At 47.0% G+C, this 22,444-nt stretch overlaps 1 protein-coding gene across 1 annotated transcript in view; it reads right to left on the bottom strand.

Annotated features, from left to right (window-relative positions):
• LOC104508441 (plexin-A4-like) overlaps positions 1-22,444 on the bottom strand; it is a gene marked incomplete at its 5' end in the record, with an annotated part of 114,106 nt that overhangs the window by 64,805 nt on the left and 26,857 nt on the right. The window contains 4 exon segments of the mRNA XM_010150079.1: positions 3,444-3,561; positions 4,203-4,354; positions 10,113-10,303; positions 14,063-14,159. Coding sequence (XP_010148381.1) covers positions 3,444-3,561; positions 4,203-4,354; positions 10,113-10,303; positions 14,063-14,159 — 558 coding nt within the window.

Raw genomic sequence — 22,444 nt, 5'->3', positions numbered from 1 at the left:
CAGGAAATCTGCACCTTTCTATGGGGTTGCCTACTTTGCTGTGCTCCTCAGCTCTTTACTTTCCTCCAGTACCTCCTCCACACAGGCCGTCTGGAGAAATTGCCATCAGTTGAGTTTAAACTGACCTCACGGTGCACGTCAGGACCTTGGTCCCCATTTCATTCCTCCTGGGGACAAGGGCAGGGCAAGACATGACTCACACACAGCCTGTGCATCTGGGTTTCCTTTCTGTAGTAGCAGCAGGAGGGGAAAGATGGAAGGGAGACCTGTTGCAAATGCTCCCCTGGGACAAGGATTTTAGGAGCAGACCCAAAAGAGCTGCAGTCAGAATAGCCACATCACTTGCACTGAACCATCATATTCTCATCCAAAGCCAGAATAAAGGCAAACTTGCTTCAGCATGTGAACTGAACAGTGAAGGGATTTTTTTTTTTTTTGTATTGAAAGACCATGGCAATAATTATAACAACAAAATGAATAGCTTAAAAAAATACATTTTCATTTAGATCATCATCAATTTCATTTCAGCCTGGAACCAAATGCTTTGTTTCCCTTTTGGCTTATTGAACTCTGATGCAATTTGCATTTTTGATCACAGATGAGTTTAAAACAAACTAGCAGAGCTTTGAATTTAAAAATTCTGGTTAGAAAGAAGAACTGTTGTAGCACCTCTAAACTAATATACCACTTATTTAAAACACTGAAATTAAATACCCTGTTGAGTTCCAAATATCATTTCTTGCAGGAGAGGGGAAGGCTGAACCTATTGGTCCAATTTGACCCTGTTTTGCTCCAAACCTTTTGAAAAGCAAATTTCCAGAGGATTTTATGTGTCGGAAAGCGACATTTATCTCCCATGCAATGTCCTTATGTAGTTTTCAAACACATTCCTTCCCTTAAAGCTGCTACCCACCGTTGCAGGACGCCAAGGCATGTCGTGATGCCTGCAGTAACATCTCTACCCTCCTGGCAGAAGTGTCGGAGGAAGCCAACCGGCACCAACAAACACAGCTCCTGCTATGAAAGGAATGGACACGGGAGAGGGCAGATGATGGGCAGGCTGGAGAGCATCTGTATTTTTTTCTGTCTAGCACAAAGGTATTGAGGTATTCAGCAGACAACACCCTGTTGACTTCACACTCATGCACGGCTGGGATAGCTGGCAGCTGGAAAGCCAGCAAGTGGAGGGAAAAGCTGTCACAGACGGACACGGATGAACAAAATCGGTCAGTAATTCCAAGAGTAGCAAAGGTGACATACTGAAGTGTAATGTCCTGGAAAGAGCCCTTCTGTCTGCCTAGCAGGGGCTATCTCTCACAGTGTTCCTTTGCCCCCACCACTGTAGCACCTGAATGACATCAGAAAATAGACAGACCAGAGAAATTTCTGTAGCTCAGGAGGGAAATAAAAGATACTTGCACTCATTACTAGTTCCCTTCACCACAAACTAATGCTCGGGCATGTGAACAATTTCAGACCAGACCCATTGCCTTCCAGGAATCAGGAGCTTTTGACGGGAACAAAGTGACCCTCTTATCTCAGACCTGCACAGATCTGCACAGATCAAGGCTAGGCAATGCTTGCATGTCCCCAGCAAGAGGCCTTAGAGGAATAAGCACTTTTCCTTGGCAAAGCAACAGTCTCAGGCTGAACCTGCACCAGCAGCAGTGCAGAATCAGGCCCTGAGCCCCCCGACCGCTTCGCAAGCTGGTGTCCCAGACAGATGGCGTAGCAAGCCAATGTGCCAGCCCCCGTAGTCTCTCTAAAAAGAGGAACGTGGCTGCTCTCCAGGTGCCACCAGCACGCATGGCTGGCTCCAGACAGCCTGCTAAGGGTGGCCACTTGCTGTAGGAATCCCTTTACTCTTCTTTGGACATATCTAATGTTTGGGGCTGGAGATGCAGGAAACACTGTTTCCAGGGTACTGGCTGCTGCAGGGAAGCAAGTGGAAGTTGTGAGTGTGATCCCTCTGTTCACCAGTCCTACAGACTTTTGACTTGAGCCTGAAATTCCTCATGGCTAAGTCTGCTCTCCAAATCACCTACCCTTCCCACCGGCAGGTGCATGATGTGCAGTGGCAGGAGGAAGCTACCTAAAACAAACCAGGGTGCTGTCTTTTATGGCATCTGATCCCAAGGAGACCTGTGCACTCAGAGAAACATCTTGGACTTATGTCTGGCCTGTATCAGTGGCTCAATAGAGAGAGACCTGGGCTGAGATGAAGGTAGCAACCCAAGAGCTTCTGGGCTGTGCCAAGCACAGCTCTGAGAGCAGACATTTGCTGCCCTGAGCCCATCCCTCCAAGCATGAGCGCTGGGGTGAGATCCCATCTTTACTCATGGGAGCAGGCATCACGCTTAAGAGCTAACTCAAGTTCAAGCTTACCTGAATTATGGAGCACCCAAAAGAGTTGCTAGTCATATTCTACAGCTCACCCACAGCCTGGCTGGTGAGCTGGTCCCTCCTGATCTTCTCCTGGACACTCAGAAGACCGTCTAAAGCAAATACCCCTTGTTACATCCTGCAGAAACACCTGCTGCTGCTATGGTGACTGTCTGGGGCTCAGCAATTTGGAATTTTGGCCATCTCCAGCAGAAGGCCATGGGCTTTGCAGTGATGCAACACCTCAGAGTCTCAGGATGGCTCCAGGCTTGCCATGCTCTGAGCCGTGTGTCTGTGTGATCACAAGTGTCCCGTGGCCAAGGGCTCATGCCTGACCTGCCTGAGCACAGCGCTGGGGACACCCTGCATGGCCAAGGGCTGCTGCCCCGGGCCGGCACTGCCCAGCAAACACCTTGTGTGCCCGGGCTGGGCAGCTCTGCCACCAGTGCTGGGGACCAGGGAGAAGGGAGCAGGTGATGGGAGAGAGGGCATGAAGATACCCCTGGGGTATCTTCAAGACCCAAGAGTGAGGAGGAAGAAGCCAACCATGGACATCACACTCCTGCCAGAAAAGACCTCAGGTTGGTAATGACTAGTGGCAACCCCCATGTTTCTGCTGTAGGACACTGGTGCCTTCAACTGTAGGGCCTGGAGGGATGCTGGTAGGGTGGGCATCACACCCTGGAAAAGTAAGATACCAGGAAAGTTTTTTGTCTTTTTTCTTATTCTTATTTTTTTTCTTTTTTTAATTTCCTTTATAGAATTTTTAACTATTAATGGAGATCTTCTGTACTAATTTGGACCATTGCTGTATGGAACTGAAACTGAAGTAATAATTTGGAATATTATTTGAACTCCTATTAATAGATTGTTAAAACATTAATTAGGCAAGCTATTTTTGCTCATAACAAGATTTTGAAAGGAAGTGGAAGGAACAACTTGGTGTGCTCAGGAGAGCATTGAACAGCTCAGAGTCTGAATATGGTCAAGGACAATGGAGAGATGTATCAAAGGGCACCAGAGGCTGAGAACCTTCAGGTCAACTTCTCACAGGAACTTACCATAAAGTAGTAGAGCTGTGAAGACCTGGCCATGAACTCTGGTTTGCATTCAGCCACGCAGATTTCCACGAATCCGGCATGCTGGCTGGGCTTGGCCTCCCCCATCTCACATACTATCCTGTGGAGAAAATACAAACCAGAAGCAAGGTTTGAGGGATGATTTGGTAGTCTGGGTAAGATGGAACTGGAGCAAACAGCTCACATTTCTAGGAAATGGACTCTAGACTTAAGCCATTCTCTCCTTTCCAATCCAGGATTCAAATTGTGGACTAAGTTATTATTTAAAAAGTGTTGGCTTTTGGCTGTTGGCACTCGGTGGGGCAAATGATCAGCTGGTGTAAGCCACATAGCTTCACTTCAACATACAGACAAATGCTGGGCTGAGGTCTGACCCCAGAGGTCCTTTTGTCCTCCAGCCTTGCATGGTGGACAGCTTTGCAGCTCTAAGGTTTAATGATCCCTGCATGGGATAAGCTGCTTTTCAGGACTGCTGCCCCACAAACCGGAATTGAACACCCATATGGTGGCTGTTATGTGAAAGATGAAAGGTAACTTTAGGGTATGTTCCACGAGGATTACCTAAATATGCAATCCAAATACAGTAATAACTGTATTATTAGCACCTGAGCTGTGAGGAATGGCATCTTCCATGCCTCACTTCCAAGCTTGGGTGGAACGGACTCCTTCGAAGACCCTTCAGGTAGCTATGACTGTTCTTAGGTGTGCTGTGGCCCACTGTCTGCCACACACCCAACTTACTGCTCTGCTGGGATGTACCCTTCCACCAGCGGTTTGCATTCCACTCCAGCCACTTTGACGTGAGAGGCAATATCTCTGAACTCCAGCCCCAGGTTCTCTCCACGGATGGTCACTTTGGTCCCTCCTTCACGAGGGCCGGTCACTGGATTGATCTACAGAAACAAGCCAAGAAAAAGGAGAATAATGAAACCACCTATGTAAAGACATCAGCATCCTCTCAGGTGAAAGAAGAGGTATTGTAGGTCTGTTTGTGACAGGTTCTCATAATTATGAGTACTGAGAGCTGAGGGAACAAGACTACACCAGATATATCAACAGGACCAGCCCCTTGAAAATACATTATACATCACAGGTGCTCCCACCTCAGAGTATCCAAAATTCTGCCCCAGACCTCCTTAATCTCTTCTGACTACTTGCAAAACATCCAGAGATAAGTAGAAGTGTTTTCTAGGTAGAAGCAGGGGTTTCTGGTGGTGCAGCTGAGCTCTGCACTTCACAGACATGAGCCATGGAAAGACAGGAGTGGGGCAGAGTGAAAAGAAATGGGAGAAAGAACAAGAAAAGAACACAAATGAGGACAAAAATGGCTTCAGGTAGTCACTTTAATTCGAAGCCCAAAGTACATGGAGTTGATGGTCTATTCTGGAGGTAGATACGGGTCGTGTATCACAAACTCTGCTGAAACTGTCCATCTTGGAAAAAAAAAAGCTAAGAAACAATAGAAAGAGCATGTCAGATTAGGTATGGGGAGGTAGATGGTGACTGAGATAACAGCAGCAGTTGCTGTGTGCCAACTATTTCTGAATGAGCTCCAGCTGCCCTCATGGGAGAGATGGGGCCAGGGGAGCACAGATGGCTTATTTGTCGGATGGAGAACTCTTGACTGGGAAAACACTGAGCCCCAGACTGACATGAGTAGCTATCCCAACAGTCGTGGTGGCATGAGGTTCGTATCCCAGCCTGGATCCTCACCAGACCCTAGCAGAGGTAAGATCGCTGCATCTTGCTCAGCAGCGGCTGTGTTGGGCAGCAGAGCCAAAGCACCACCAGGACTCCTGAGCTCACCTCTCCCCCTCTCTGCAGGGCTGGCACCCAGGGCTGTCCACCTCTCCGCAATACTGCTGGCCCATGCAAAGGGGATGTGTGCGTGGAAAAGCATTCTGCATCGCATTCATCACCCTTGTTCAGAGCCAGGTGGAAATTAGCATCGGAGTTGTCTCCTCAACACTGAAACAACACAGAAATCATGGGGCTGGCCCTTAATTATCTCAGTTCTGCCCTTCCAATTATTCACCGCGCCCAAATGCTTTGCCATACAACTGGCTGGTTGAAAGGGGTTTCAAACGTTGCTTTCAAAGGGTATTCCCTGCTGTCCATTCAGGATTCCAATGGCTGCCATCTGCCAGCGTTGGCAAGGCTCTTTCCGCAGTGAGAAAGGGGGAATTCCCTGTCTGAGGTCCGTACCCGCCGGCCGATGGCTCTGCCAACTGGGAATCTAGGGCTGGCATCTAGACCCTTGCATAGCAGTTGGACTGGCAGGGAAAGTTGAGGGACTGGCAGGAGCAGGGCTGCTCTTGACTGCTTCCCAACGCTGAATCTGGCACCAGGGCTAGCCTAATTTCCACCCAGAGGTCAATTTTTAGAAGGTCCATCTTCTATTAAAGAAGAAAGACCCTGACACCTTTAGGGGATATTTCATGATACTTAATTTTTGGTGCCATCAACCACCTCCTGAATGAGTGTGTCTTTGCTCTGACAATATCGGGAACCAACAGAGGTTTACAAATTAATAGCGCAGATGATCACAGACAAGTGCTTGGACCTGTAGGGTTGTGTAGACACAACTTCTGCAGCACAACACCCCTGCAACAGCCCGGTCTCAGGTCCAAATACCACTTGAGCCAAGAAAATCAGAGCCGCGGCAGGCTTATTCCTGCTCCAAACCTCAACAAGATACTTAAGTCCTAAAAAGAAAATATCACAACATTCAAAAATCTGACAGTTGAAATTATTATTTGAGTTGGCTAGAGATGTGACCTTTGGATGGTCTGTGGTGATGAGATTGATAGACAAGTAAGAAATAGATAAAAAGAGAAAGGAAGAGAGAGGCATTTGTGCTTTTTTCCCAGGAAATGTGGAAAGTATCTTAAAAAATGAGAAGGAAAATTAATTTTCTACTCCAGCAGAAACTAATACTGATTGCCCTGGGTGGGACTCAATATTGAAAACTTGAACTATTTTCCAAAAATGACAATTCCAAAATATTTTTACTGTGATTCATTCATAAATATTTATTCAAGCAAAGTTTTCTATTTGAAATACTTACTTTGCTGACATCAGTTAATCCTCTCCTGATAAAACAGTATATGAAAGATACTGGAAAGCTAGAATATATCACTGTACCAAATGCAACCTAATATGGACTCAAAATGAAAAAATGAAAGATAAACTAAAATTCCCATATTTTATTTTATTTCCTCACCTTACCTATTACACACACTTTGTAAGAGAACTCAGTTCCCCATGGAATATTTTCATCCTGTTTTATCACAGAATGGTTTGGGTTGGAAGGGACCTTAAAGACCATCTAGTTCCAACCCCCCTGCCATGGGCAGGGACACCTTCCACTAGACCAGGTTGCTCCAAGCCTCATCCAGCCTGGCCTTGGACACTTCCAGGGATGGGGCATCCACAGCTTCTCTGGGCAACCTGTCCCAGTGCCTCCCCACCCTCTGCGGGAAGACTTTCTTCCTGATACGTAATCTAAATCTCCCCGATTTTGTGGTATTAAATTTGCCATTAAATGTTTTTATTTGTTCTAATAAGGTAGGTGTCCAGTAATCCAGGTTTGTGGTTAATCAGAGCTCACCTATGCTTGAAAGAGCTTGCTAGTACAGGCAACACACCTCACACCAGGACAAAAGAGGATTGTTTTTCTCATATGACTAATGTCATTACCACAAATAAAAGAAACTATAGTGGTGAAAAGCAACAACAACTTGCTAGGAAAGTCCTTTTCTTTGGAACTAGGGGTGAGTTTGAGACAAAATTTTCACCACTGAAGTCACAAAAAACCCAGTGGAAACATTATCACCTTCCTTCCACCTCTGTCTAAAGCACGAGATTGTAAAAGATTCTTGCTATGACACAAAAAGCATCAACAGGAAACTTCCTGGAGTGAAGCAAGCACAGCACCTCTGAACCCCTCCCTGTGCGATTTTTAATTTGTAAAGGTCAGCTTCAACACCCGCTTATTTCCTTAAAAGGGGAGGGCCTGGGATTCTCCCAGGAGCATGCAGGGGATTTTTGAACCCCAACTCATTGCACTCCCGCAGATGCATACAAGAAGAAGGTGTTACCACGCTGCTCTCACAGTGAGAGAGAAGGACCCTGTTTCTATTACAGATGTAAAAATGTGGAACAAGACCTATCAGTTTTGGAGAGGAAAATGCAGGCAGGGAAACCAAAGCTGCCAAGAAGCCTCTGCTTTCTCCTGAAGACCCAAGACACCTCATCACAATTTACGCCCTCCGCTCCTATCAGCCTAATGCTGCAGCTTGTACAGGAGGTTCTGTGGCTCAGTGAGTCTGCAAGCCCTTTAAGTTCACCGAGTGGCAATGTAAATGGTAGTAAGTACGTTGAGGTTATGGGAAGCTCTGTGCTGGGTGCGTGTGCTTGTGCAAATGTGAGTACATGCGTTGTTTCTCCTCCTTTGCCTGCACAGATCCTTCTCTGGCTCCTCGCCAGAACACGCATACTCCTACCAACCGCTCCAGACCGACCATTAGCTGCAATATACAGCCACTCACTTGAGATTACTTCCATGATAATGGCTCAGAAAAAGACCTTCCAAGAGCTACTTACGATTGCACCAGTCAGCTGGAATATTTCATGAGTGAATATTGCAATGATCTGTTTGAGCTTTGGGAGCTGTTGGAGGAAATGCCAGCAGAATTAGAAGTACGTCCCTTCTGGAGCTGTAGGGTGGAGCGTGAGTGCTTTGTGCTTCATAAAGAGACTGCAGATGCAGGGTTGGGGTCAAAGCAAGGCACAGAAATGTGTATGGACCTTCAGAACATCATACTACTGCATGGCCAGGTCCTTGTGCTTTAGACTTCTGCTTCAGCTGGTCATCCGTCAGCTTCCCAGTGCCAAATTCTATGAATCTGTGCAAAATTTCTGAATCTTTCCCAAGGTTTGAGAATCTGAAAAGATTCGAAAATGTTTTCCCCCAGCTCCTAGTAATTTTCAATTCCTGAGAGCTGAACTTTCAGATGAAACTGCTCATTCTGGATGTCTGGGTTTGGTTTCACAGCTTCAGGTGGGCTCAAAATTACCAGCCCCAGATAAATCCAAGTACGGTGGAGACCTATGCCTTGGAAACATCAGAATGAGCCTGGCACTCCAGCAGTCCAACCGAGTGAGGAATTTGAGGACTGATGAATGACAGAAAGATGGATTAAAACACAATAAGAGCGATTCTTTTCAGTGGCAAGTGGGAAAAATATATTCTACTCAGCCTTGCCTTCCACAAAAGTTCAGCCATGGATGTTGGTTTAGAGCTTGTCCATAACGCCCACACTTTTTGATTCTTAACCAAATACAATTGAAAAATCTTTCTTGCTTTCTAGGAAAATAACACACATAATTATTCTTACTAAACCACAACTGTGGAGGCTGGATTTTTCTACTTTGCATTTCCCTTTATCTTCTCTGTCTCATTTTATCCCTTACTCTTCTAATTTGCAAAATGAGGCCCTAGCTGCCCTGAAAGGGTCCTCACCCTGAAAGGGTCCTCCTAACAAAGACATGGTGACTGACAATTTCTTAAGGCAGGAGGCAGTTGGTAAGGATGGAGCCCTCATTTTTAGGGCTCTGGTCTGTCCCGCTGCCCAGCCTGTGACCCTGAAAATGGTGACCATCATTATGGCAAAAGCGTCCTAAGACAGCAGACAAAAATCACTTCAGACTGGAGGCCTGGTTTCCCTTCATTGCCTTCTTTCCCTTCCTCTGCTCCCTCCCTCTATGTTTTTTCTATTCTCTATGCTCCTTTTACACCTTTGGCCCAGCTATTCCTTTGGCCCAGTCAACACATTCAGTAGGAAAACTCTTAAAGAACATCTTTATGTTGCAGGTCCTTGCCCCCAACCTTGTCCTCATCCACTCTTTATCACTTACTGGGACAGTTCCAAGCTTCATTTAGTCCAGGCTTGATCCTGCCTCCTCCTTGAGCCTTTAGAGGGGGAAACCTGACAACTGTACAGGCTTTATTTGCTCTATGGGGACTTCTTTCACCTTCCAAAGTCAGCCAAACAGAAGATTGTCACTTTGCTGTGGAATCTTGGCTTTTTTCTGGACACTGACTCTGTCTGTGTCATGCTGCAGGGAAGCATGAACTACAACCTGCCTTCTCCCTTCACCTCCTGTCAGCAAAGCTCCAAACACTTGGGAATGCTCAACATCTCAACCAGGCTGGTCTCAGGAGACAGTGGGGCTCATTTATTACCCTCACACTGTCCATTTGAAATGACCTAGAGCATCTTTTCTCACCTTCAGCTGCTCCTAAAGGCTTCATGCCACATCTGCCAGCCCTGTGCTGGCAGGTCAGATGCTCCTGGGTTCCTCAGATCGCACTAACAGACTGTGTTTGTCCAACTGATCCATGTCCACATTGATTATGGTGGGAACCCTGACACCCTGCTCACCCCTGTATTGTGGACACCTCAAGTTGTGTGTCTGCCTTTGATGGCCACCTTGGCCTCCCATCCCCAGGGGTTCCTGGGGCTTTGCCTGACCCAGCAGAGCTCAGCTCTGACCTTCCCATCACCAACCCAAAGATAAATCAAGAAAATAAAGCAAGGAAAGGGTACGAGAGGGAATACCCCAGCTTCTTGCAGACCCATGACTTACATCCGTGATCTTGGGGTTGGTGCATTTTCCCTTGGTGCTGGACAACTCCAGCCACTGGCTGTCCTGGGCTGGGCAGTGCTGCTTCAGCGTGCACTGGTTCTGCCCCTCGCACCAGCCACACTCGAAGTCCGGGTCGGCTTTCAGGCACAGTCCGCAGCTGTCCCGCATGGCCCCGCACTTGTACAGGTGAACTGCAGGGACAGGAAAACAGAGAGGATGTAAGAGATGCAGACAGCACGGGAGAGCAGTGGGATGTCACAGGGCAGAATGAGGAGCGAGAGAGGGGAAGGTGTTCCGGACTCCTCATCTTAGAGACAGGATGGGACCCCTCCAGGGGGTAAATAATGGTGAAAAAAATGTTTACATCCTTCTTCAAACAAAATGCACTTGTCAGAGTTCATCTTACATGAGATATATATATATATCTCATATTATAGCACCTTTCAGTACCAGAAGGGGCCAACAAGAAAGCGGGGGGGGACTTTTTACAAGGGTAGGTGGTGACAAGACAAGGGATAATGGGTTTAAATTGAAAGAAGGGAGACTTACATTAGATATCAGGAAGAAAATTCTTCCCGGAGAGGGAGGGGAGGCAGTGGGACAGGTTGCCCAGAGAAGCTGTGGATGCCCCATCCCTGGGAGTGTCCAAGGCCAGGATGGATGAGGCTTGGAGCAACCTGGTCTAGTGGAAGGTGTCCCTGCCCATGGCAGGGGGGTTGGAACTGGATGGTCTTTAAGGGCCCTTCCAACCCAACCCATTCCATGATTCTATGAAAGATCATAGATATCTCCATAGATGTTTTAAGAAGTTGAAAGCAGAAGGAAGGATGCTGCCCTCAGTAGGGTGAGGGGCTACAAGCAGGAGGTTGGGGCAAAATGTGTTTGGCCTCAGTCCCTTCCTTCTTCAGAGACTGAATGTCATACAGTGCCACCTACATCCAGTCTCAGCCTCAGCTCTTGACCCTAAAATGATGGTCTAGACCTGATCTACCCAGAGCTTAAACTTGAGGGTTTGTCTCGTGTGAAACTACTCAAGACTGGGGGCTAAGCTGATGTCACTCAGGCTTCCCCCTTTACAGAAATCCTAAGCGATAATAGTAAATCCACAATGGTTCACTATGAGGCTGAATCCAGGGATTCTCGATCAGCCTTTCCTCCTTATTCTGCTCCAGAAATTCAGTCCGCATTACATTTTGAAGTACCAAGTTGATCCTCCTTTAATACAGACAGCAATGATTAATGCTTAGCTCCATCTTGGGATGCTAAGTGCTTAGAAACAGTCAAAGCTTTTTCCAAATAAAACCTAAAAATGCTGCAGTCCTATGAAATAAAATCATGTTATCTATCCTTATTTTAAAGATGTGTAAAGTGAGGTCTGGGTTGCACAGGGGGCTGACAGCAAAAGTCTCTTCCCTGAGGACAGCAGAATATAGGCTTTCAGGTTTGCTTTTTTCCTGTATTTGTGGGCATGCTGGTGGAATTCTTTATAATATGGGGGATTTTCCCTTTGTGCTTCTGTTTTGATGTGTCTGTAGGTGACTAATGTCTTGTCTGTGGTTATTATACACGATACACGATCCCAAAGCTCAAAGGCTTCGGATATATGTTATGAAAAGCTCTGGCTGTATTTTCATACCCGCACCCCAGAAGTCAGCAAGTGTTGACCAATGCAAGGAAATGCTCAGAAACATTTTATTTCTCCAGGCTGGGTGCAAGAAAAGTTAGCAAAGCTGCTGTCAAACAGAGTGTGCTAGAGGTCTCCTAGGATACAGCTCTTTCCTCGATTTTCTGTTAGGTTTCCTCCCATTTACTGAGTTGCTCTGCTTGCAATGCTTTCACTGAGTATCCCTGCAAGCCCTCCAGTAGGCTTGCTTTAATTTAGCCTTTCAGCCTACCGGTCCAGCCCATGTGATGCTGGCTATGAAAGTAGTGGCATCTCGGTTGCTTGCAGGCACTGTACCCCAGTGCAACTGCACCTGGAAAGGCACTGGGTCTAGTCCTGCCTCTGTCTCCCCCTCTCAGTTTTCCAGAAAAGAAGGTCGACTTGTTGGCAGCACTGTCTAAAGCCCTGCCAGTGTTTTGTGTTTCCTTGAGCTACTACATTTATGCTATTAAATGAAGCTCTCTCTGACCTCAAGAGCATGGGGCATGTCTCCATATGGTACATCCATGTGCACATGCCTAAGCTTTCCTCCTGACCCAAAATATGATGGTATCATCCAAACTATTTATTTGGGATAGCCACCAGCCAGTGTCACTTCCCACATTTTTCCTAGTCATTACTTATAACCTTTTGGGTTTGAATAACCCAAGAACTTGTAAGAGACTGCGCTAAAGACTAAGCAGATGTTCTCTGAGTTCAATCCCGGTTTAGCTTATGTTACCAACAGAGGCATGCCCAAAGACACAATCATCATGATTATGAGATTGATTTTACTCCTACATCACCTAGGACAGCTCAGTACTGCCCAAAAAAAGGGTTCACACTCACGGTGTGGACCGTGTTGCATCAGGAACGCTCAGGCTATAATGGTAGCAGAAAACAAAGCAGGACCAGGGCAGATGGCCAAATCCTGACCTCCAACACACACTGTTAAAGGTTAGAACGGTCCATGGCACTGTTTGGGCCCATGAAAATTAGCAGTGCCTTGGCCCAGCTTGGAGAGCAGGAGAGAGGTTGGCATTGTGATTGGGTGATTTAACATCCAAGGGCCACAGTTTGGGGTAGGAAAGTTGCAGAACCCTTTGCATTCAGCCTGGCTATTCAAACCCACATATTTTAAAAATTTCTTCCCAGAAAGGGCTGTCAGGCATCGGAAGGGGCTGCCCAGGGAGGTGGTGGAGTCACCCTCCCTTGAGGGATTTAAGAGACGTGTATGAGGTGCTTAGGGACATGGTTTAGTGGTAGTATTAGCAGTGTTCGGTTAATGGTTGGACATAATGATCTTAAAGGTCTTTTTCAACATAAATGATTCTATTATTCCATGATTCTGCTTGAGACAGCAGAAAAAGACATCACAGAGGTGTGTGCAGGGGGAGAAGGGCAGGAAGAGGTCATGCAGTGGGGAGAAGAGTTGCTTTCTGTATTGCTCTTCATCTGGAAACCTCATACACCACTTCTCAGTATGAGGGCAGGTGTGAAATGGTGTGAGAGGAGCATGGGACATGGGAAGAGATGGAGTAGGAGAAGATGTGAAATGTGTCCAAGACAAGAGAAGGTAAAGCACGTGAGGGAGAAACTGAGAGGTGGTGACATGAGAAGGAGAGCATCTGCAGAGCAGCCGAGAGGAGAGGCTGTCTGAGGGAAAGGCTTTGGGGCGGCTGAGGATAACGAACAAGATGTGAACAGACGTCCATCTGCCTGCCCCAGGGTTGTGGCTGGATGTACAATATCCCTCTGTGAGGGGCATATCAATCCTGTGCCATCGGCGGTAGCTGAACAGAGCCAGGCTCTGGGCAGCTGGTGGTTTTCTGTCCTTTGCCATTATCATTTTATTTTGTTCAGACTTTTCCCACGGCGAGCTGCAGCCTTTCTCCTGCCCCTCTCCCTTCCCCTGTTCATTACTACATTGCCTCTGAGCAGAGAGCCCCCGCTCTCCTGGCATGTTAACTTGAAGAGCATCACTGCAGGAGAAATAAAGAGGGAGAGAAACCTGGAGAAGGAGGGGCATAGAACGAAAATGTGGGGAGAAGCAGGAGGTAAAGATGATGAAGGGAGAGGGAAAGCAACACAAGTGGGAGGGAAAGCTGTATTTCTCAGGTGCAAAGGGAGAAGCGGGGAGGGGGGGGGAACACAAAGCACACAAAAAAATTGGTAATTTGCAGAGTGCAGAGAACAAGTATGCACCAGACAGCACGGGGAGATGGTGGCGGCTTTGTTAAGTGTAGGGAGCGCTGTGGCCCGTTGCTAAGGTTACCGCTTCCAAGGACAAGTTGAAATAACTCTTTACCTTTGTTCTGTGCTGGGTTGTCAATGTTGAAATTCCCGTTCCACACGACCGTCAGCTCCACCGGCAGGCTGTTAATCTCCATTCCTTCATACGAATACTAGAAGTGGGAGAGCAAAAGAAAAAAAAACAACCCAAACAAACCCAGATTTACATGGTGCCCAGAGGTGGGGATGGGATGGGAGAGGATGAGACAGGGGCAAGAGTTGGTGCCAGCAGTTGTGAACAAGAGAAATGGAGCAGTCTCGTATCTCCCCAGAGCCACTGATGCTCTTAAAGTTGTGGGTCTCAACAGAGCAAGATGTGACCCTCTCAACAGCCTACATCATAGCCCTTAGGTGAATGTTCCATGATTTAAGTGTGTTTGCATGGGATGGGTCTTACCTTGGAAATCTACCTTATAGGTGTTGAGCGCAGCTCTGAAGAGTTGTTTTACCAACCCTCGGGTGCACCCCTAAGGTGTATGTTATGCACTGTGGGTCTGCCACCCAAATACACCCCTGCTGCGTACCCCATAGATGCCGAGCTCATACAGAGGGTTATCTACACTAGTGATGTTTTGAAGAACTCTTGGAGGCTGAGTGAGGTCTCAGAGCCCAGGGAGCAGGCGTATCATGGAAATACCTTCAAAAAGTGGAAAATGGAGGTCTGTGTAATTATAGACCTGTCAACCTAACTTGGCTTCCCAGAAAGAAAGTACATCAAATTATTAAACAATCAATTTATAAGCACCTGCAAGATGATAAGGTGATAAAAATCAGCCAGCATAGATTTGTCAAGAACAAATTGTGTCAACCCAATCTAATTTCCTTTTTGACAGGCTTAATGGCTTTGTGGATAAAGGGGAGGCAGCAGATGTGATTTATCTTGATTTCAGTAGAGTATTTGCTACTGTCCTACAGGAGATTCCCATAAACAAACTAGGGAAATATGATCTGAAAGAAGCCACCATAAGGTATATCCAAAAGCTACTAAAATTAAAAAAAAAAAAAGTCAAATAATTCAATGTCAGACTGGGAGGGCATTTCAGAGTATTGTCCTGGGTCTGGCATCATTCAGTATTTTCACTACTGACTTGGATGACAGACTACAGATTTCATGAATGACACTGCTCTGGGAGAGGGCGCAAGTACATCTAAAAGCAGGGTTAAGAATTCCAAACAAACTTGACAAATCGTAGAACTGGGCCAAAATCAACAAAGTGAAATTCAATACCGGCAAGCACCGAGTATTCTTCAGTAGGAGAAATCAGTGTACACAAATATGGAATGGGAGTGACTGGCCAGCGCGGCAGGAAAGGGTCTGGGGACTACTGAAGATCACAAACAGACTGTGAATCAACAACGCCATACTGCTGCCAAAAATACAAGCAAATCCCATTTAGGGATGTACTAGATAGAGTTTATTACAAATGTGAGCCTCAGGAGGCAATTACTTTTCCTACTCAGAACCAGAAAGGCTTCAGCTGGAATAGGGGGTATCCAGTTTCCAGCAAATACGTATTAAGAAAGCCATAGAAATCTTCAGGGAGAAATGGACAGACTTAAACAAACACTCGCCAGGCACAGTCTATGGGCAGAGATCTGGCCTCAATGAAGGAAATGGAAGGTGCTCTCCGGAGGCCCGCTCCACTCAGAGAGCTCTCCGACACATGGCGCTTCAGCTAGATTTCCATCAGTCATAAGCCAGTTCACACAGGGTTCACCCAGTCGCCCACCAGATCCCCCTGCCCGCCTCCATCAACAGCTTCCCTCCAACACTTCACCCAAAGGCAAAAAGCCCCATTACGGGCGAGGGCTTGGTTGCTTAAAGGACAGACTGGGAACAAGGCAAGAAGGGGAGAGACATTTAATTCCTGCTACTATTACTGACCACAGTGCACATAAGGATTTATCCTCCTGAGGTCCAGAATGTCCCACTGCACCAGGATCTATAACCAGACAAACTTCCACTTTTAAAGAAAAAGATGTTTTACCCTCTGAAGATCAAACACAATCCAGTAAGCTGACTGGTTTGGTTGGGTATGTCTTAGAGACCACCAAAGAGTTCCCCGTCACTTAAAGTCTCCGTGTGGTTTTCCACAGAGATGCCAAAGCTCTGAGCCTTTAGAGGTAGGTTTTTCTGTAGCTGTTAATTGCCATATAATTGCGGAGTAAATTGCATATGGGGATTTCTGTCCATTATGGCAGCGTGAGTGCGAGTTGCACGGTAATTCCTCTTTGGACAAACTAAACACAATTAGCCACTAATCTGCGAGACCCTGTGATTATGATCTGGTCGTAGGGTATTTATGGGTATAAGCTTTCTGGTTACCATGGAAGTAAAGAGCAGGTTAGCAGAGTCCTTTGCAATAGGGCTGTGCCCACCAGGCTCATTCAACGTTCGCATTTTTATGACACTTCTCAGTGTCAGTGCCAGCAAGATGCAAGATGATGCAGAGCCGCCTGGACTCACAACACTGGTTTTTCACAGCTTTTTGGAGCTAGGAGCAAGGATGAGGAGACAGGAGTGGGAAGGAGAGCGCCTGAAAAGTAGAGAATAATTAATCTTCTGCCACTCAGGACCTTTGCAAATGTCTGCTTTGCGCAGCACTTCGCAAATGCTAATTGGAAATGGAAAAGAGCATATATAGAGAACCACTGGTCACCCCTAAGTCAGGAGTTGAGTCTGTAGGTGCCTGAGAAAACGTTACTTTCTGCCACAGCAGAGCCTCGTGTGTGTGTGTTGGGATTTAGCTGTTAGCAGAGCCCAGACAGGGCTGCCAAGGGACAGGCAGCTGGAGGCCCCCAGAGCCTTTCATCCCACTGAGGATCCGAGCGCCAGCAGCAGGAGCCCAGCTGGGATTTTAGATCTTATCTGTCTGCAGCACCAGGGGCAAACACATATTAGACTTGTTAACTCAGCAGACTTGATCCAGAACTGGAAACGGATGCGAGGGAATAAACAACGGGATCCCCATGGAAGAGCTCCAAGGATGAAGGCAGCTGGGGGCTGGAACGAGGATGCTCACGCTGCCGTGCCTGGCCTGCTCAGGCACCTCGTGGGCTGTACTGCAGTGAAACAGAGCAATTTGCAAAGTAACAGCAAGTAAATGCTTCGTCCTCTCCGGAGCACAGGAGCTGCTAACTCCTTGTGACCCCTGTTCAAAGCCCACTGAACTCAACAGGAGTCTTCGCAAAGGATTCATTCAGCTGTAACAATAAGATGGAAATATGTTTCAAAGAAGAAAAAAAGGACATGGTATTGATCTCCAGGACTAACGACAGAGCTTCTCGGATACTCCTGCTAAGAGCACTCACACCATTAGGACCTGTATATACACACTGCCTTGCACAACTTTCTCCAGCACAGGCAAAACTGCTGAAAAGACGTAAATCTGACCCCTAAGTCTGCAAAATCTGGATTCCCACCATGCAAATCAAATCAAAGCAGAAAATGACAGGCAATTTAGAGGCACAAACTGAGAAAGAGAAGCTGACCTTCCAAAAAGGCAGACTGGCTCTCATCAGGAAATCCAAAAAGCTGCTAGAAGGAGCTGTTGTAATTCACAGGAACAGCACAGTGTGTTTTGAACTCTCCATGTACCAGCTCTTTGTTTCTCAAACTCTTTGCTAGTATCAGGTATTCCTGCAACACTGGCTGAGCCCATCACATCACCTGGCCATTTTGCCATACTGTTAGTAGTTTGACATATTGTACACAGGCTACTGTAAGCAGAACGGCTGTTGGTCTCCTGGAAGTTTGGTATCCTTGGTCTGAGAGGATGGCTGCAAAATCACAGCTATCAGTTCTACAACGGCTATGCAAACATCAGCTGCCTTCATTTCAGAAATCTGCAAATTCCTGGCTCTTTGGGGCATCCTGTTGCTACGGGCACGCTGCATTAGAGGAACTCAGCTTCACAGACCCCTGAGCCATGCAGTTTGTGCAATTCCATAGCCATGCCTGACCTCTTGCTGCATCCTGTTGGGATGCTGTATCACCAGGGAAAGCCCTTCGGTAGTCTGGCTTGGACACACTTCAGACAATAAACCAAGAACAGTTAAATGCTATTTCCCCCTTGTACTTCAAGCATATTCAATAGAAGGGAAACATCTGCAGACAAACCATTTTAGTAGTATTTTAGTGTTAGTTTATTTTCCTTGACAGCACAAAACCACACTCTTGTGATTACACCTTGGGACCGGGGATTGATTCCTATATTCCAAGGAGTAACAGGTTTAAATTGAAAGTGGGGAGGTTTATATCGGGTATCAGGAAGAAGTTCTTCCCGGAGAGGGTGGGGAGGCACTGGAACAGGTTGCCCAGTGAAGCTGTGGATGCCCCATCCTTGGAAGCATCCAAGGCCAGGCTGGATGAGGCTTGGAGCAACCTGGTCTAGTGCAAGGTGTCCCTGCCCATGGCAGGGGGATTAGAACTAGATGATCTTTAAGGTCCCTTCCAACCCAAACCATTCTGTGATTCTATGATTCTATACCTGGCTCTGTCATCAACTTCCTGCAAATCATTTAATCCCTCCTTGCATCAATTATCCAGCCATAAACTGTAGGCAGAAAACTTCTTGCCCACAGTCATCCTGTTTCCTTGGACTCTTCTCTTCCCAGAGCTGGGATTTAATTTTCATTAAACAAGTAAATGTCCTGGTATTACCCAGGACAATAGAGCTTACATCACGACTGGGGTTTCTCTGTGATATTTGAATGTAGATAAATAATAATTATAATGAATCATAATAATAGGGAAGTGTATTTACAGCTCACAGCCTTATGCTCATCTTCCTTTGGTCACCCATAAGTATGCTTTTCCATGATTTCTGTGAATAGCTCCTCATTTTTTCCCAGCTCTGGGTTTTTTCTATCACTCCCTCCACTGTCTGAGCCACACCGCAGAGTCAAATGCCTCTGAGATCTTTTGCTCGAGTGCAAAGATGTGATAAATATAACTTATTTGCTTTTCCTATCCCTAAGTCACACAGCATCTTCAGCTGTACCGTCTCGAGTCTCAAGACACATGGACCTGTGAAAGACTTCAGCAGGGATTTCGCTGCTAGATATCAGTGTGTGCTGCCTGTGTGTGCTCAGGCCAGGCAGTGAGCAGGCTGACATCAAGCAAGAACGTGGGTTTAGTTATTCAATCAGGCAATGGCAATGACCATGGCATGGTCAAGTGGGTCATCTCTCACCCGTCTCCCTGTTCCTCAGGCCAAAGTCTGCTAATGCTGTGCTTGATTGCAAGTGTTGGGGACCCCACTGCTTCCCACTGGGGAAACTGGTCTCTGCCCTAATAGTTTTTCCTGCTGATGTTTTTACTTACTTATTTATATGCCTCCTTAGCTCTCCTCCTTTTCATTTCCTCCCATCACTCTGTGTCCAGACTGTCGGCAGAGCTATCATAAGTGCAATAAGGAATGGCAGGCAGGGTCTCTCTGAGTGATAATTGCGTGCCTTGGGTGGTGTGATAGAGGACAAAGCCCAGAGCTGAGAGTCTCAAACCACTTGACAAGAGCAATAATTGTCCCGAAGCATGCTGCCTGCAGTGACTTATTGCTGTTAACAAATGAAATATCTCCAGGAAAGACAGAGGGAGAGACAGAGCTGGCTATTGACTGGACCGAGCACCTAGGCACCATCAGTGCTGGGTAGGACATTACTGACAGACCATAAGATAGGCTGGTGCCACCTGGGTGTCCTTATAACCCCTCTTAACTGAAGTTGGAGCCACTTAGAAAAGCACCTGCTTAAGATGGTTCTGATCTCAGCTACCCTGGTATAAATCCAGAGGGACCATGCAGTGGAGAGCAAGAGTTAAGGCTTTTTCCTGATCCTACCCTGAGTGAAAGCAGGAAAACTCCTGCATTTTGCAGAAGTTGTTCTGCAAGAGCTGAGTTTGAGCTTGTCAGTGCCTAGTGTACGATGGGAGGGGTAGATCTTGAGGCTTACGAAGGAAAACAAGCCGAGACTGACTGCTTAGTCTAGCATGCCTCACCAACAGAAAGATCTGCTGGCAGGATAGCATCCCTTCAGGGACACACCATCAAAACACATCCTCCCACCCTCCTTTGGACCTTCTCCAAGCCTGCAATGCAGGTGCTACATTCAGCGTCTCATCCAGCAACTCTGCTGAGTAAAAAGCTCTGTCGAAGGGGGGCGATTCCATTTGCAAACAAGCCCATACGGCTGTTTCTAAAGCCAGGTGACCCTCGGAGCAGAGGCTCATTGTATCGCAGGGGCTCCAGACTGAATGCTAATTCTGGCAGGGAAGGAAATAATCATGATGGAGACATATCTACAGCACTCCTTCCCTATTGTCTGTGTCCTCTGCCACCTGCTCAAACAGAGCCGGGGCTTCTCTCTTCCCTTTTTGTATCTGTGTGAATGTTTCTTTTGTCTGCCTCTCCCTTCCACATCTCTTTCTCGCAGTGTCTGGCAAATTCAGAGCAACAATGAAATCTGGCAGGGAAGGAAATAATCATGATGGAGACATATCTACAGCACTCCTTCCCTATTGTCTGTGTCCTCTGCCACCTGCTCAAACAGAGCCGGGGCTTCTCTCTTCCCTTTTTGTATCTGTGTGAATGTTTCTTTTGTCTGCCTCTCCCTTCCACATCTCTTTCTCGCAGTGTCTGGCAAATTCAGAGCAACAATGAAATAATATTCCTCATGAAAAAAAAAAAAGGAACTCAAATCAGACAGTCAAAGTGGCTTCAAAAGAAAAGGAGGCAAAGGGAAGGAAAGGGAAAGAGAGGGACAGGGAGCGGGAGAGAGCAGGCAGAAAACTGGATAGAAAAGAGTTGAGTTTATCCCAAAATAACTCTCTCTTCCTGGATAAGAGAGAGGTCCCACCTGAGCCACCACCAACCATGTGCCAGGCCTCCTACAGACACCACACAGCAGTGAGATGGTGGAGTGCCTTGGCCTTTAGCCCCAGGCTCAGCCTTGCCACCCTGTGCAGCTCCGGAGTAGCCTTGAGCGTTCTGGTATCAAAACAAGCATTAAAATCAACACGGTGCTGTTGCAGCCCTCAGGCACCCCATAAGAAAATCCATCTGGGGATTTATCAAAACCACTTCTCTGGTCCTAGGCACTCGCAGCTTCTTGGAGCACACACCAGGCTCGTTTATTGGATACCACAGACTTGGACGCTGAGAGGGATCCTCCAGGACTGCTGAGGCAGTCAGTCTCCCACTCAGCTCAGCTACGCTTAAAGTGATCCTGAGATAATTCATGCTGATGCCTACGTGTTCCAGAGAATTCATGATTCTAAAGGGCAGCTGCTCTCTTCCCTACTAAGACTTTATGGACAGCTATGTAGCCTCTGCCCAGGTCCACATAATACCTCTTCAGCCTCAGGCTTTCCCCATTCCAAAAGAAAGTATCTTTCTTACAAAGTGTAATGCCTTCTTAATTTCTCAATCCATACATTTCTGTGAAATCTCAAACCTGGATCTCACAGGCCACTAACCAGTAATGGAAATCAGGGGGAGGGAGGGAGCCAAAGGAACAAATACAAGAGTGTCACCGGGAAGTCGCTTGTGTGCAACAGATGGTAAAATGTGTGAACTGCCTGTAATCTTCAGCACGCTGCTTAATGCAGCAGAATATGTTGTGACGGATTTTAACAAGCGCTGCCCGGCATGGAGTGGCAGAGCTGCAGTGAAGTGGCTAAAGCCTGTAATTAGCTCTTTGACTAATAAATTGTCTCGTAGTAGCAGGGAAGATGAATGACTCAAACGCATGCCTGGAACACATGAATCTCGTGGAGAAACCTCTGGAGAAGCAGAGCTAGGAGACCACCACTGCAAATATGCACTGGCAGATGCCAGTGTTTGTCCCTGAAAGTGGCATCGCTGAGGTGACACCACCGTCGTGACTCACACCAGCTCCCTGGGAAGGAGGTTACTGGTCTGGCACCACAGACGGGGAAGCGGAGGTGGGCAGAGGCAAAGAGACTAACCAAAGGTCATGCGGCCAGAGGAAGGTTTGACTCAAGCCTTCAGCATCTCATTCTTGACCCATTTCATGCTGGCATCCGTCAGACTGTGTGTATGGGGTTTTATGTGTACCATCACCAAAACCCCACCTAATAACCTTAACTCAGTGCTGACATGAACACTGTCCCTTTGGAAACCCCTCAGGATGCACACAAGGATGTGGCACTGCGAGGACAGGGCAGGTTAAGCTGATAATAATGCCTATGGGTCACGGCTAAGGTGCTCCAGGACGGCCAGATGCTGGGATCCAAGAGCAACTACTGTGTGGTGGCACCAGCCAGCCTGGAGAGCAGAAAGGGCAGTTGGCAAGCTACCAACCAGCCTTTCCTTAAGCATTCCTGGAATTGGGTAGGCAATACGGTAAAAAGGGCTGCAGCACAACCCCAGATCCCATT

The sequence above is a fragment of the Eurypyga helias genome, unplaced genomic scaffold (genome assembly GCF_000690775.1).
Source record: "Eurypyga helias isolate BGI_N326 unplaced genomic scaffold, ASM69077v1 scaffold2064, whole genome shotgun sequence".
Lineage (NCBI taxonomy): Eukaryota > Metazoa > Chordata > Aves > Eurypygiformes > Eurypygidae > Eurypyga > Eurypyga helias.
Note: the sequence above shows the minus strand (reverse complement) of the source record. Positions and strands in the feature narration are given on the sequence as shown.